The 17,082-nt window shown below is 51.8% G+C and overlaps 1 protein-coding gene across 1 annotated transcript; it reads left to right on the top strand.

Annotated features, from left to right (window-relative positions):
- Window positions 1–355: 355 nt before the first annotated feature.
- LOC147102924 (protein phosphatase 1 regulatory subunit 27-like) lies at window positions 356–7,281 on the top strand. The gene is made up of 3 exons (XM_085963867.1): window positions 356–653; window positions 3,829–3,979; window positions 5,536–7,281. The coding sequence occupies exons 1-3, from the start codon at window positions 473–475 to the stop codon at window positions 5,657–5,659; spliced, it is 456 nt and encodes a 151-aa protein (XP_085819993.1). The 5' UTR covers window positions 356–472; the 3' UTR covers window positions 5,660–7,281.
- The last annotated feature ends 9,801 nt before the right edge of the window (window positions 7,282–17,082 follow it).

Raw genomic sequence — 17,082 nt, 5'->3', positions numbered from 1 at the left:
TTGAGCAATGATGGTGAGATCTAAGAGACATTCTTGACCATGTCTTGTTGGGATGGTACATTATGGGTGTCTCAGATCATCCTCCCTCCCTCCCTCCCTCCCATCCCCTACCAACTCAGCCTGCAGCAAGGGCTACAGAAGCACATCCCAAGTTCATTCATTCCCTTAAATGGTGCAACACGTGGGTGAACCAAGCGATTCTAAAATAAACCCCCTCCTCCTCTCCTCAGCGGATCTGAGGCCGAGGATTGAGGGCACACGTGAGAGGGGTGGGGAGAGAAGGCAAGAACCGCCCCCGTCCCACCGCCTCCCTCGGTCAATGAGGCAAAGTCCCCATAAATAGAGTTGAGTACAGTATATAGTGGAGTGTAGTGTGTGAGCAGCACAGTCCGGCAGCTCCGCTATCCAGAGCGAAAGGGGGTCTTTTATTTATCCAGTTGATTGATTCTCCTTTATAATCTTAGCCATTACGATGAAATACTACTCAGCCCTGTCCAGGTACGCGGTCCCTCCAGTCAGCCTGAAGCCCACCCGGACCGTTCGCTTCTCCAATGATATCGTCTTCCAGGATCACATTCGCCAGGGTGACCTTGAGCAAGTTGGGCGGTTTATCAGAGCAAGAAAGGTGAAGCTGGACACCTTGTACCTGTCGGGTGAGTGCTGCCCTGTTACTGCTCCTGCCCCAGAGAGACCGGGAGACAGGGGGTCTCCCCCCAGAGAGACCGGGGGACAGGGGGTCTCCCCCCAGAGAGACCGGGGGACAGGGGGTCTCCCCCCAGAGAGACCATGGACAGGGGGTCTCCCCCCAGAGAGACAGGGGGTCCCCCCAGAGAGACCAGGGACAGGGGGTCTCTCCCCAGAGAAACCAGGGACAGGGGGTCTCTCCCCAGAGAGACCATGGACAGGGGGTCTCCCCCCAGAGAGACCGGGGGACAGGGGGTGCCCCCAGAGAGACCAGGGACAGGGGGTCTCTCCCCAGAGAGACCAGGGACAGGGGGTCTCCCCCCAGAGGGACCGGGAGACAGGGGGTCCCCCCAGAGAGACCGGGGGACAGGGGGTCCCCCCAGAGAGACCAGGGACAGGGGGGTCTCTCCCCAGAGAGACCGAGAGACAGGGGGTCCCCCCAGAGAGACCGGGGGACAGGGGGTCCCCCCAGAGAGACCGGGAGACAGGGGGTCCCCCCAGAGAGACCGGGGGACAGGGGGTCTCCCCCCAGAGAGACCAGGGACAGGGGGTCTCTCCCCAGAGAGACCATGGACAGGGGGTCTCCCCCCAGAGAGACCGGGGGACAGGGGGTCCCCCCAGAGAGACCAGGGACAGGGGGTCTCTCCCCAGAGAGACCATGGACAGGGGGTCTCACCCCAGAGAGACCAGGGACAGGGGGTCCCCCCAGAGAGACCGGGGGACAGGGGGTCTCCCCCCAGAGAGACCAGGGACAGGGGGTCTCTCCCCAGAGAGACCATGGACAGGGGGTCTCCCCCCAGAGAGACCGGGAGACAGGGGGTCCCCCCAGAGAGACCGGGGGACAGGGGGTCTCCCCCCAGAGAGACCAGGGACAGGGGGTCTCTCCCCAGAGAGACCATGGACAGGGGGTCTCCCCCCAGAGAGACCGGGGGACAGGGGGTCCCCCCAGAGAGACCAGGGACAGGGGGTCTCTCCCCAGAGAGACCATGGACAGGGGGTCTCACCCCAGAGAGACCAGGGACAGGGGGTCTCCCCCCAGAGAGACCGGGGGACAGGGGGTCCCCCCAGAGAGACCGGGGGACAGGGGGTCTCCCCAGAGAGACCAGGGACAGGGGGTCTCTCCCCAGAGAGACCATGGACAGGGGGTCTCCCCCCAGAGAGACCAGGGACAGGGGGTCTCCCCCCAGAGAGACCGGGGGACAGGGGGTCTCCCCAGAGAGACTGGGGGACAGGGGGTCTCCCCTAGAGAGACCGGGGGACAGGGGGTCCCCCCAGAGAGACCAGGGACAGGGGGTCTCCCCCCAGAGAGACCGGGGTCAGGGGGTCTCCCCAGAGAGACAGGGGGACAGGGGGTCTCCCCCTAGAGAGACCGGGGGACAGGGGGTCTCCCCCCAGAGAGACCAGGGACAGGGAGTCTCCCCCCAGAGAGACCAGGGACAGGGGGTCTCCCCCAGAGAGACTGGGGGACAGGGGGTCTCCCCAGAGAGACAGGGGGACAGGGGGTCTCCCCCTAGAGGGACGGGGGACAGGGGGTCTCCCCCCAGAGAGACCAGGGACAGGGGGTCTCCCCCCAGAGAGACCAGGGACAGGGGGTCTCCCCTAGAGAGACCGGGGGACAGGAGGACTCCCCCAGAGAGACCAGGGGACAGGGGGTCTCCCCAGAGAGACCGGGGGACAGGGGGTCTCCCCCCAGAGAGACCGGGGGACAGGGGGTCTCCCCTAGAGAGACCGGGGGACAGGGGGACTCCCCCCAGAGAGACAGGGGGACAGGGGGTCTCCCCCAGAGAGACCGGGGGACAGGGGGTCTCCCCCTAGAGAGACCGGGGGACAGGGGGTCTCCCCCAGAGAGACCGGGGGACAGGGGGTCTCCCCCAGAGAGACCGGGGGACAGGGGGTCTCCCCCAGAGAGATCGGGGGACAGGGGGTCTCCCCCAGAGAGACTGGGGACAGGGGGTCTCCCCTAGAGAGACCGGGGGGACAGGGGGACTCCCCCAGAGAGACCGGGGGACAGGGGGACTCCCCCAGAGAGACCGGGGGACAGGGGGTCTCCCCCAGAGAGACTGGGGACAGGGGGACTCCCCCAGAGAGACCGGGGGACAGGGTGCCTCCCCCAGAGAGACTGGGGACAGGGGTCTCCCCCCAGAGAGACAGGGGGCAGGGGGTCTCCCCCAGAGAGACCGGGGGACAGGGGGTCTCCCCAGAGAGATCGGGGGACAGGGGGACTCCCCTAGAGAGACCGGGGGACAGGGGGTCTCCCCCAGAGAGACCGGGGGACAGGGGGTCTCCCCAGAGAGACCGGGGGACAGGGGGACTCCCCTAGAGAGACCGGGGGACAGGGGGTCTCCCCTAGAGAGACCGGGGGACAGGGGGTCTCCCCCCAGAAAGACTGGAGGACAGGGGGTCTCCCCTAGAGAGACCGGGGGACAGGGGGTCTCCCCTAGAGAGACCGGGGGACAGGGGGTCTCCCCCAGAGAGACCGGGGGACAGGGGGTCTCCCCTAGAGAGACCGGGGGACAGGGGGTCTCCCCCAGAGAGACCGGGGGGAAGGTGGTCCTTGCTGGGAGTAAGGGGGCAATTTCTATTTTTAATGATTTTCAGTGGCGGTTATTTGAGTTAAAATCAAATTACTCGTACATCCAGCACAATTGTCATTAAATACACCTCTACATAAGGGCTATGGGAAATACAGAATGGATGCAGAAATATAAGGTTCTGGCTCATTCTGCAGTGTTATATCGAAGGAGCAGTCATTACATTACAGCACAGTCACACTTCACTGCCACACTTGCACTGATTTTGTTCCCAGATCTCCAGTATTACACCGTGCTTTCTTCTCTAAATGCATGTCTTTTTAGCTGTAACTTATATTGGGGGCAATTTACAGCCGAAAAGTTGTGAGATTTCCCCACGAATTTGTTAAACTCTTGTGCGGTTAACCCTTTTGCCTGTGACCTGTTTTATGTCTGGTACAGCCCGTCTCCCTCTCTCCATGGTGGCTTGTGAACTGTACAGATTGCAATACATACTGTGTCCATCCCGGTAATTACTTGGCTGTCAGATTTATTCTTGTGCAATTAAAACATTTTTTTTTAACTGGTCTTGGAAACATTTGTTTTAAACGGTTGGCTTGCCTTTTAATTTCAGGAATGGCAGCGCTGCACGAAGCAGTCCTGTCCGGGAACCTGGAATGTGTAAAACTGCTGATCAAATACGGGGCTGATATTCACCAGAGAGACGAGAACGGCTGGACTGCGCTGCACATGGCCTGTAGCGATGGGCACACAGAGATTGCAAAGTAAGCATAAACTTCACATCACTGCTGCCAGTCAGATCGTTTTGTGAAGTAGATTAAAAATTGAAAATACCCAAACTGTTTCCTGTCCCTATCTTCACTTCTGTCAGACGTGGCTCAGTGGGTAGCACTCTTGTCTCTGAGTCAGAAGGTTGTGGGTTCAAGTCTCGCTCTAGACACTTGAGCACATCAATCTAGGCTGACACTCCAGGGCCGTACTGAGAGAGTGCTGCACTGTCGGCGGTGCCGTCTTTCGGATGAGACGTTAAACCCATCTGCCCTCGCAAGAGGACGTACACGATCCCACGGCAATCAACACCTAAAAACAGATATAAAAAAAGAAAATGCTGGAACTACTCAGCAGGTTAGGCAGCATCTGTCGAGAGAGAAACAGAGTTAACGTTTCAGGTCGATGACCTTTCATCACAACCTTAAAAACAGATTACCTGGTCCTTATCACAGTGGGTCCTTGCTGTGTGCAAATTGGCTGCTGTGTGTCCTACATTACAGTTTATTTTTTCTTTTGATATAATGTCCGCCAGCCATCCACCCGTCCAATACCAGCTGACGACTCATTGCCCGCTCTCCCTGCTGTACGATTGCCGTGTACTCGTTTAGCAACTACGCCCTCCCTTCTAAAGCACACTCTCCAGATCTATCAGTCCTGCCACCTCCCATTCTACTTTTGAAAGCCTCCTCAAAATCCTTCTCTTTGATCGTGACTACACCTCACATAGGATTTCATTTATTTAACAAATTCATTTTCTCCCCTGCCTCTTACCCAACATGCCCCACCTCCCTTCGAATCACTCGGAGGGGCAGTGAGGCTATTGCTGGATTATATGTTCATTGGGCGTTAGATTGCTCAGTGTTGTCTATGCTTGACCTGCCATCCTTATGAGAGTACCAGGAACTCTTAAAATTAGTGTTTTGTTTTTTAAATAATGAATGAGCCTAGGCTACACGACCAGTGTCTGTCTCTAGATGACTGCATGCTCACAAGGATGAATGTTCAGTGATGAATGTCTGAGCCATGGCTCAGTGAGTAGCACTCTTGCCCCTGAGTCCAGAAGGTTGTGGGTTCAAATCCCACTCCAGAGTCTTGAGCATAAAATCTAGGCTGACACTCTAGTGCTATTGCTGAGGGAGTGCTGCACTGTCGGAGGTGCTGTCTTTCAGATCAGATATTAAACCGGGGCCCTGCCTGCCCTCTCAGGTGGATGTAATGTTTCCCATGGCACTATTTGAAGAAGAGCAGGGGTGTTTTCCCTGGTGATCTGGGGCCAATATTTATCCCTCATCCACCAGCGAAAAAATACCCAGATTATCTGGCCATTATCACATTGCTGTTTGTGGGAGCTTGCTGTGTGCAAATTGGCTGCCGCATTACACAAGTGACTCCACTTCAAAAGTACTTCATTAGCTGTACAGCGATTTGGGACATCCTGAAGTTGTGAAAGGCGCTATATAAATGCAAGTCTTTCTTTAAGAACAATGTGTAGAAGCCATTTATTAGATGGTTTTGCATCAGTGTTTCATTTGACCTCTCCCCCTTGCAGATACCTGCTCTCCCAGGGAGCCCAAGTGGACGTGGTGAATGATGATGGTGAGGTGCCCATGGAGCTGATTGACCCTGAAGACATCAAACTACGGGTGATATTCGCGCTCAGAGGGGCCGTTTGAAGAGATGGCGTATTTCACCACTATACAATATATCCTGACTGGAACAAATCTTCAGTTCAGCTGTGATTCTGGAGAGAAAGCATCAGCATTTCTGCACCAACTAGGAACGGATTGTGAGGTGCAAGTTCAGGACTAGATCTGCAGAACTTGGTCAAGGACCTACATAGCTACTCTGACCTTATTTCCTTTTGTTTCTCGGCTTTACAACTGGCACTGCTCCAGTAATTTTAAATGATGCTATCAAGAGGTTAATTTCTGCTGCAAGGTGTATTGGTGTCATAAACTTTAGACTTCCAGCACCAGCATTTAGGACTGACCACTTTTGCCAGCTTCTTGTTATGAACTGAAAAATAACAACTCTTACGTGCACTAGATTCTTAATTTGCGGTGATTTCGCCCCCACCCAGCTTTCTACATATCCAGAGTCATCGTCGACTAGCTTCTAATTATCGTTGTAATTAGTACCATTTAGTTAGAAAAAAAGCTCACTACTTTATGTCAGAGTGTGAAATTTTAAAGCTGTGTGGTGAGCAATGTTTCCTGAATTTTAAATACTGAATTTACCAATTATATCTGGAATTCTCTCCCTAAACCTCGCCACCTCTCCACCTCGCCACCTCTCCACCTCGCCACCTCACCAGCTCACCACCTCTCCACCTCTCCACCTCGCCACCTCACCACCTCGCCACCTCTCCACCTCTCCACCTCGCCACCTCGCCACCTCTCCACCTCGCCACCTCTCCACCTCGCCACCTCTCCACCTCGCCACCTCGCCAGCTCGCCACCTTGCCAGCTCACCACCTCTCCACCTCTCCACCTCGCCACCTCACCACCTCGCCACCTCTCCACCTCTCCACCTCGCCACCTCGCCACCTCTCCACCTCGCCACCTCTCCACAACGCCACCTCACCAGCTCGCCACCTCACCAGCTCGCCACCTCTCCACCTCTCCACCTCGCCACCTCGCCACCTCTCCACCTCGCCACCTCTCCACCTCGCCACCTCACCAGCTCGCCACCTCTCCACCTCGCCACCTCTCCACCTCACCACCTCGCCACCTCGCCACCTCGCCACCTCTCCACCTCTCCACCTCGCCACCTCTCCACCTCGCCACCTCACCAGCTCGCCACCTCTCCACCTCTCCACCTCTCTCTCCTTTAACCAAGCTTTGTAACCCCTCCGAATATCGCCTTCTTTGGCTCCGTGTCAACTTTTGTCTGATTACACCCCTGTGAAGCACCTTGGGATGTTTTACTACTTTTAAGGCACTATATAAATGCAAGTTGCTGTTGTTGTTATAATATGTACTGGACCATGTTTTGTATATATTTATGAATGAATAAAGTTCTACATTTTGTTACTAATAGTTGTGAAAGTTGACTTCCAGGTTTTTTTTGTTTTCCTCTCTTGTATCTGACACCTCAATGTGCCAATTATCTGTCTGTTGATAAAGGTGTAACTCACGGCCTAATCTGTTACGCCCCCTTTAATAAGTAATCTGATCCAAAAATAAGCTTTACTCTTACCATTTGATGATTTTAGTAAATTGTTGTTTTTTTTTAACTTTGTTAAGTAATTATTTTTTGTGCTATAGAATTAAACATCTTTCACTTTTTTGCATCACATCCGGTGTCAGCATCAATCACTTCCATGTCTAGTTCAGCAAAGGGTCAGTGTTAACGTTCCTTTTATGCTGCCGCAAAATTTGTCTTAACCACAGAAGGGTACCGGCTGCCATTCCAGTCCGACATTTCAGTTTCCTGCATTAATCATCTTTGTAGTTTCTGAGTGAAATTGTCATGTTCATGCCCATTGGGATTGGTGCTGGACTGTGGGCAGCTTAATGTCCATTGGGATTGGTGCTGGACTGTGGGCAGCTTAATGTCCATTGGGATTGGTGCTGGACTGTGGGCAGTTTAATGCCCATTGGGATTGGTGCTGGACTGTGGGCAGTTTAATGCCCATTGGGATTGGTGCTGGACTGTGGGCAGTTTAATGCCCATTGGGATTGGTGCTGGACTGTGGGCAGCTTAATGTCCATTGGGATTGGTGCTGGACTGTGGGCAGCTTAATGTCCATTGGGATTGGTGCTGGACTGTGGGCAGTTTAATGCCCATTGGGATTGGTGCTGGACTGTGGGCAGTTTAATCCCATTGGGATTGGTGTTGGACTGTGGACTGTTTAATGCCCATTGGGATTGGTGCTGGACTGTGGGCAGTTTAATGTCCATTGGGATAGGTGCTGGACTGTGGGCTGTTTAATGTTCATTGGGATTGGTGCTGGACTGTGGACTGTTTAATGCCCATTGGGATTGGTGCTGGACTGTGGGCAGTTTAATGCCCATTGGGATTGGTGTTGGATTGTGGGCTGTTTAATGCCCATTGGGATTAGTGCTGGATTGTGGGCAGTTTAATGCCCATTGGGATTGGTGCTGGACTGTGGACTGTTTAATGCCCATTGGGATTGGTGCTGGACTGTGGGCAGTTTAATGTCCATTGGGATTAGTGCTGGACTGTGGGCTGTTTAATGCCCATTGGGATTGGTGCTGGACTGTGGGCAGTTTAATGCCCATTGGGATTGGTGCTGGATTGTGGGCAGTTTAATGTCCATTGGGATTAGTGCTGGGCTGTGGACTGTTTAATGCCCATTGGGATTGGTGCTGGACTGTGGGCAGTTTAATGCCCATTGGGATTGGTGCTGGACTGTTGGCAGTTTAATTTCCATTGGGATTGGTGCTGGACTGTGGGCAGTTTAATGTCCATTGGGATTGGTGCTGGATTGTGGGCAGTTTAATGTCCATTGGGATTGGTGCTGGACTGTGGGCAGTTTAATGTCCATTGGGATTGGTGCTGGACTGTGGGCAGTTTAATGTCCATTGGGATTGGTGCTGGACTGTGGGCAGTTTAATGTCCACTGGGATTGGTGCTGGATTGTGGGCAGTTTAATGTCCATTGGGATTGGTGCTGGTCTGTGGTCAGTTTAATGTCCATTGGGATTGGTGCTGGACTGTGGACAGTTTAATGCCCATTGGGATTAGTGTTGGATTGTGGGCAGTTTAATGCCCATTGGGATTGGTGCTGGACTGTGGGCAGTTTAATGTCCATTGGGATTGGTGCTGGATTGTGGGCTGTTTAATGCCCATTGGGATTGGTGCTGGACTGTGGGCAGTTTAATGTCCATTGGGATTAGTGCTGGACTGTGGGCTGTTTAATGCCCATTGGGATTGGTGCTGGACTGTGGGCAGTTTAATGTCCATTAGGATTGGTGCTGGACTGTGGGCAGTTTGATGGCCATTGGGTTTGGTGTTGGATTGTGGGCTGTTTAATGCCCATTGGGATTGGTGCTGGACTGTGGGCAGTTTGATGGCCATTGGGATTGGTGTTGGATTGTGGGCTGTTTAATGCCCATTGGGATTGGTGTTGGACTGTGGGCAGTTTAATGCACATTGGGATTAGTGCTGGACTGTGGGCTGATCAATGCCCATTGGGATTGGTGCTGGACTGTGGGCAGTTTAATGCCCATTGGGATTGGTGCTGGACTGTGGGTAGTTTAATGTCCATTGGGATTGGTGCTGGACTGTGGGCAGTTTAATGCCCATTGGGATTGGTGTTGGACTGTGGGCAGTTTAATGTCCATTGGGATTGGTGCTGGACTGTGGGCAGTTTAATGTCCATTGGGATTGATGCTGGACTGTGGGCAGTTTAATGCCCATTGGGATTGGTGCTGGACTGTGGGCAGTTTAATGCACATTGGGATTAGTGCTGGACTGTGGGCTGATTAATGCCCATTGGGATTGGTGCTGGACTGTGGGCAGTTTAATGCCCATTGGGATTGGTGCTGGACTGTGGGCAGTTTAATGTCCATTGGGATTGGTGCTGGACTGTGGGCAGTTTAATGCCCATTGGGATTGGTGCTGGACTGTGCGCAGTTTAATGTCCATTGGGATTAGTGCTGGACTGTGGGCAGTTTAATGCCCATTGGGATTGGTGCTGGACTGTGGGCAGTTTAATGTCCATTGGGATTAGTGCTGGACTGTGGGCTGTTTAATGCCCATTGGGATTGGTGCTGGACTGTGGGCAGTTTAATGTCCATTAGGATTGGTGCTGGACTGTGGGCAGTTTGATGGCCATTGGGTTTGGTGTTGGATTGTGGGCTGTTTAATGCCCATTGGGATTGGTGCTGGACTGTGGGCAGTTTGATGGCCATTGGGATTGGTGTTGGATTGTGGGCTGTTTAATGCCCATTGGGATTGGTGTTGGACTGTGGGCAGTTTAATGCACATTGGGATTAGTGCTGGACTGTGGGCTGATTAATGCCCATTGGGATTGGTGCTGGACTGTGGGCAGTTTAATGCCCATTGGGATTGGTGCTGGACTGTGGGCAGTTTAATGTCCATTGGGATTGGTGCTGGACTGTGGGCAGTTTAATGCCCATTGGGATTGGTGTTGGACTGTGGGCAGTTTAATGTCCATTGGGATTGGTGCTGGACTGTGGGCAGTTTAATGTCCATTGGGATTGATGCTGGACTGTGGGCAGTTTAATGCCCATTGGGATTGGTGCTGGACTGTGGGCAGTTTAATGCACATTGGGATTAGTGCTGGACTGTGGGCTGATTAATGCCCATTGGGATTGGTGCTGGACTGTGGGCAGTTTAATGCCCATTGGGATTGGTGCTGGACTGTGGGCAGTTTAATGTCCATTGGGATTGGTGCTGGACTGTGGGCAGTTTAATGCCCATTGGGATTGGTGCTGGACTGTGCGCAGTTTAATGTCCATTGGGATTGGTGCTGGACTGTGCGCAGTTTAATGTCCATTGGGATTGGTGCTGGACTGTGGGCTGTTTAATGCCCATTGGGATTAGTGCTGGACTGTGGGCAGTTTAATGCCCATTGGGATTGGTGCTGGATTGTGGGCAGTTTAATGTCCATTGGGATTGGTCTTGGACTGTGGGCAGTTTAATGGCCATTGGGATTGGTGCTGGACTGTAGGCAGGTTAATGCCCATTGGGATTGGTGCTGGATTGTGGGCAGTTTAATGTCCATTGGGATTAGTGCTGGACTGTGGGCAGTTTAATGTCCATTGGGATTAGTGCTGGACTGTGGGCAGTTTAATGCACATTGGGATTGGTGCTGGACTGTGGGCAGTTTAATGTCCATTGGGATTGGTGCTGGACTGTGGGCAGTTTAATGCACATTGGGATTAGTGCTGGACTGTGGGCTGTTTAATGCCCATTGGGATTGGTGCTGGACTGTGAGCGGTTTAATGCTCATTGGGATTGGTGCTGGACTGTGGGCAGTTTAATGCCCATTGGGATTGATGCTGGACTGTGGGCAGTTTACTGCCCATTGGGATTGGTGCTGGACTGTGGGCAGTTTAATGTCCATTGGGATTGATGCTGGACTGTGGGCAGTTTAATGCCCATTGGGATTGGTGCTGGACTGTGGGCAGTTTAATGTCCATTGGGATTGATGCTGGACTGTGGGCAGTTTAATGCCCATTGGGATTGGTGCTGGATTGTGGGCAGTTTAATGTCCATTGGGATTGGTGCTGGACTGTGGGCAGTTTAATGTCCATTGGGATTGGTGCTGGACTGTGGGCAGTTTAATGCCCATTGGGATTGGTGCTGGACTGTGGGCAGTTTAATGTCCATTGGGATTGGTGCTGGACTTTGGGCAGTTTAATGCCCATTGGGATTGGTGCTGGACTGTGGGCAGTTTAATGTCCATTGGGATTGGTGCTGAACTGTAGGCAGTTTAATGCCCATTGGGATTGGTGCTGGACTGTGGGCAGTTTAATGCCCATTGGGACTGGTGTTGGACTGTGGGCTGTTTAATGTCCATTGGGATTGGTGCTGGACTGTGGGCAGTTTAATGCCCATTGGGATTGGTGCTGGACTGTGGGCAGTTTAATGCCCATTGGGATTGGTGCTGGACTGTGGGCAGTTTAATGCACATTGGGATTAGTGTTGGACTGTGGGCAGTTTAATGTCCATTGGGATTGGTGCTGGACTGTGGGCTGTTTAATGCCTATTGGGAGTAGTGCTGGACTGTGGGCAGTTTAATGTCCATTGGGATTGGTGCTGGACTGTGGGCTGTTTAATGCTTATTGGGAGTAGTGCTGGACTGTGGGCAGTTTAATGCCCATTGGGATTGGTGCTGGATTGTGGGCAGTTTAATGTCCATTGGGATTGGTGCTGGGCTGTGGGCAGTTTAATGCCCATTGGGATTGGTGTTGGACTGTGGCCAGTTTAATGCCCATTGTGATTAGTGCTGGACTGTGGGCAGTTTAATGTCCATTGGGATTGGTGCTGGATTGTGGGCATTTTAATGCCCATTGGGATTGGTGCTGGACTGTGGGCAGTTTAATGTCCATTGGGATTGGTGCTGGATTGTGGGCAGTTTAATGCCCATTGGGATTGGTGCTGGACTGTGGGCAGTTTAATGCCCATTGGGATTGGTGCTGGACTGTGGGCAGTTTGATGCCCATTGGGATTGGTGCTGGACTGTGGGCTGTTTAATGCCCATTGGGATTGGTGCTGGACTGTGGACTCTTTAATGCCCATTGGGATTGGTGCTGGACTGTGGGCATTTTAATGTCCATTGGGATTGGTGTTGGACTGTTGGCTGTTTAATGTCCATTGGGATTGGTGTTGGACTGTTGGCTGTTTAATGTCCATTGGGATTGGTGTTGGACTGTGGGCTGTTTAATGTCCATTGGGATTGGTGCTGGACTGTGGGCTGTTTAATGTCCATTGGGACTGGTGCTGGACTGTGGGCAGTTTAATGCCCATTGGGATTAGTGCTGGACTGTGGGCTATTTATTTGCTGTGAACTTGCACCTATGAGGAATTCGCCTAGGATGCATTTCGAAACACAGATCACAAAGGAACTTTAAAGATGGCAGAAAGAAACTTTCATTGCACCAGATTGAATCCTAGTTCACTGAGTTAAAAAGGCAATGTTCTCACTCAGGTATAAAGAAGGACTTTCATTTATGTAGCACTTTTCACAACCACCAGACATCCCAAAGCTCTTTACAGCCAATGAATTACTTTTGATGTGTAGTCACTGTTATAATGTAGGAAACACGGCAGCCAAGTTGCGCACAGCAAGCTCCCATAAACAGCAATGTGATAATGACCAGATAATCTGTTTTTTTTAGTGATGTTGATTGAGGGATAAATATTGTCCAGGACACTGGGGATAACTCCCCTTCTCTTCGAAATAGTGCCATGGGATCTTTTACATCCACCTGAGAGGGCAGCTGGGGCCTCAGTTTAATGTCTCATCCAAAAGGCGGCTCCTCTGCCAGCACAGCACTCCCTCAGCACTGCACTAGAATGTCAGCCTAGAATTTTGTGCTCAAGTCTCTGGAGTGGGACTTGAACCCACAACCTTCTGACTCAGAGATGAGAGCCACAGCTGACTCAGCTCCAGTCTCTCTGGAAGTTTAGGGCAGAACCTCCAACCAATTCAAATGTTTTAACTCCTGGGGCTCCCCAATGGCTCAGCGTAACTTAGCAACAGAGACCATGAGGTCCCAGCTCTGGAATAGCCCTGGGGCGAGAGAGAGGAGTCAGTCAGGGTGTCCATTCCTGTTGCTATTTTCGTGGCTCCTGTGTGTGAATACGTGGTGTTCAGGTGTGGGCAGATCGGTCTCGGCTGTAATGAACCCAGGGAACTTTTACAGCACATCTGTTAAGTATAAGTTGACAACACAGCAAATGCAATGTCAATGCAACATAGCAGCAGCATTCTGAAAAGTTAGCTGTGGCTTTTGGTTGCAAGTCAACTAATAACCTTGGTGTGCTTTCTAAAATAGGGTGGACATTCCTTTAAGCAAGGTTTAGCTATTGGACCAGTATATCATGAGAATCTTTAAAAAAAAATAATGTGTTTTAATCTATATATATATATAATATATATATATAAAGCAGTATGTCTGTCCGTCTGTCTGTCTGTCTGTCCGCTGTCTGTCTGTCCGCTATACACTCAAGCGTACCTACACATATGTTATATCAAAAGAAAGCTGATGATCAGGGGAGTGTCATAGGCATATTTACTTTTTGGTCAGACAAAAATTGTTCGGACAGTTTCCAAAAAACGTTCAAAAATCCGCTCATTAGCGGTTGACCAATCCTACCGCTCATTAGCGTTGAGTGACGTGATGGTTGACCAATCCTACAGTTCAGTGACCTGATGGTTGACCAATCGGTGCATCACGGGCGGGACCTAATCCTGCAGCCTCCCGAAACATAGCCGCCATTTTTTCCCCTGCTTTTCCTCAACAGCGAGCGGGGCAGCTGCGTCGGCCCGCCGGAGCGGGAGGTGAGTTGGGGTCACTCAGGCCGGGCCTGACAACCGCTTGGCCCAAGACACAGAGCGGGGGAGCGGCAGCGGCCGGCCGTCAACCGCGCGGCCCGAGACACAGAGCGGGGGAGCGGCAGTGGCCAGCCATCAACCGCACGGCCCGAGACACAGAGCGGGGGAGCGGCAGCGGCCAGCCGTCAACTGCGCGGCCCTCTAAACTGCCCTGGCAACGCCGGGCCCCCCCAGCTAGTATCACATAAATGTGTTGATATCAGTCAGCGCCCAAATATAATTCATACGGGATTTCTTATTCACCATTGCAAAGCAATCGATGCTGGGATACAGGTGCCACCTCCTGCAGGCTTTGGGACTTTACTGCACCAGGAAAGCACACCAAACACTGTTCTGTAAACACAAGCAAAATTCTGTGGATGCTAAAATTCTGAAATATAAGCAGAAAATGCTGGAAACACTCAGCAGGCCAGGCAGCATTTGTGGAGAGAGAGAAACAGAGTTAACATTTCAGGTTGATGGCGTTTCGTCAGAACTGGAAATAGTGAGAGATGTAACAGGTTTTAAGCAAGTACAGGGGCAGGGAAAGTGGGGAGGAGAGGAAAGAACAAAAGGGAAGGTCTGTGATAGGGTGGAAGGCAGGAGAGATTAAATGACAAAAGGGATGATGGTACAAGGCAAAAAGGGGTGTTAATGGAACAAGTAAAGAAACAAAAGATGGGTCTACAGGAGCTGAAAATGTCAACAGCAGAACTATTGCCAGCAGCTGCTGTCTGAAAAAATGGGGCCGTGGTTGTGATCTGTAACACACAGTCCAAAGAAAAGGCCACTGTTCCAACATCTTTATTCAACATCTGTAAGACAAAGGTCTTCTACCAACCTGCCCCCGCCACACAGTACTGCCCCCCGATTATCAAAATCCACGACAAGGCCTTGGACAACGTGGACCACTTTCCATACCTCGGGAGCCGACTGTCAACAAGGGCAGATGTCAATGACGAAGTCCAACACTGCCTTCAGTGTGCCAGTGCAGCCTTCGGTCACCTGAGGAAGAGAGTGTTTGAAGACCAGGACCTCAAACCCAGCACTAAGCTCATGGTCTACAGAGCAGCAGTAACACCCGCCCTGCTGTATGCCTCAGAGACATGGGCCATGTACAGCAGGCACCTCAAAGCACTGGAGAGGTACCACCAACGTTGCCTCCGCAAGATCCTGCAAATCCATTGGCAGGATAGGCGCACCAACGTCAGTGTTCTTGCTCAGGCCAACATCCCCAGCATCGAAGCTTTGACCACGCTCGATCAGCTCCGATGGACGGGTCACATTGTCCGCATGCCCAATACGAGACTCCCAAAACAAGCGCTCTACTTGGAGCTCCGGCATGGCAAGAGGGCCCCAGGTGGGCAGAGGAAAAGCTTCAAGGACACCCTCAAATCCACCTTGAAAAAGTGTAACATCCCCACCGACACCTGGGAATCCCTGGCCCAAGACCGCACAAAGCGGAGAAGCATCCGGGAAGGCGCTGAACACCTCGAGTCTCTTCGCCGGGAGCAAGCGGAAGCCAAGCGCAAACAGCAGAAGGAGCGCACGTCAACCCAAGCACCCCACCCACCCGTCCCTTCAACCACCGTCTGCCCCACCTGTTACAGAGACTGTAGGTCCCGCATTGGACTCATCAGTCACCTGAGAACTCATTTTTAATGTGGAAGCAAGTCATCCTCGGTTCCAAGGGACTGCCTAAGAAGAAGATTCCCTTTGGAATGACACAGTTTGAATATCCGGCAGATCTGGAGGAAGGCGGCATCAGCTCTAAGGTAGGGGTGCAATTGACAGGCTAGTACAAATATATTTAGGAAAGAAAGGCTTGCATTTCAATAGCGCCTTTCACGACTTCAGGCGCCCCAAAGTGCTTTACAGCCAATGAAATACTTTTTAAATGTAGTTACTGTTCTAATGTAGGAAACGCGGCAGCCAATTTGCGCACAGCAAGCTCCCACAAACAGCAATGTGATAATGAGCAGATTGTTTTAGTGATGTTGGTTGGGGGAGAAATATTGGCCAGGACACCGGGGATAACTGCTCTGCTCTTGTGTCATGGAATCCTTTATGCCCATCTGAGAGGGCAGAGAGGTTCTTAGTTTAACGTCTCATCTGAACGATGGCACCTCCGACAGTGCAGCACTCCCTCAGCACTGCACTGGAGTGTCAGCTTAGATTAGATGCTCAAGTCTCTGCAGTGAAACTATGAACCCACAACCTTGTGGACTACAGAGGCAAGAGTGCTACCCACTGAGCCACAGCCGACACCATTACAAACAGCAAGGCTTATATCGGATAATGACGTCAAATGAAGTTAGTCTGACTAGGAGCACTAACAAGTGTGCTTAAAGTTTGCAACTACTTTTAGCAGTGATAGGGATGGCAGTGGCTATGAAGTGATCTCCTTCTGGCAGACAGAGCTGAGCCCTGGAATAAGATAGTAACTGGAATGCAGTTCTTTATAATATTCACTTGGCAGCTAGTGTTGGCAATTGCTGCCTTGTCCAGCCCAGCTCCCCCAGTAGCTTAGCGTGTAAAGGCACCACCTGTTGTGCGACATACAGACTAGAAGGTTCCAGGCTGGTGCTGAGTTCACTAACTGCAGCGGTGAAGGCTCCGTCACTGAAAAGTACGTGTGTGCCAATGTTGGATGACAACAGGGTGGGACTTGATTGTGATGCCCTCCTCAGTGGAATAGCCTCTTCACACAAATTCTGTCAGCATAGTGTTCTGGGGACTAATTGATAGCTGCTCTTTATGTGGTTTATTCAAATTATTTTTTTTTAGAGCAAGTTACTTTTGATTCATCTCATGTGTCAAGCCAGCGCCAGTATTTTGAAGCGGAGCAGGGGAATTCTCCCCGGTGTCCTGGTCAATATTTATTGCTCAATGACCATCACTAAAGCAGATTATCTGCTCATTATCACATTGCTGTTTGTGGGAGCTTGCTGTGTGCAAATATGGCTGCCGTGTTTCCTACAATCCTACAGTGGCTACACTTCAAAAAGTGCTTCATTGGCTTTGGAATGTCCTGAGGTCATGAACGGCGCCATATAAATGCAAG

This window comes from Somniosus microcephalus, chromosome 21 (assembly GCF_052327205.1).
Source record: "Somniosus microcephalus isolate GS21.2 chromosome 21, FLI_Smic_1.0, whole genome shotgun sequence".
Taxonomy (NCBI): Eukaryota; Metazoa; Chordata; class Chondrichthyes; order Squaliformes; family Somniosidae; genus Somniosus; species Somniosus microcephalus.
Note: the sequence above shows the minus strand (reverse complement) of the source record. Positions and strands in the feature narration are given on the sequence as shown.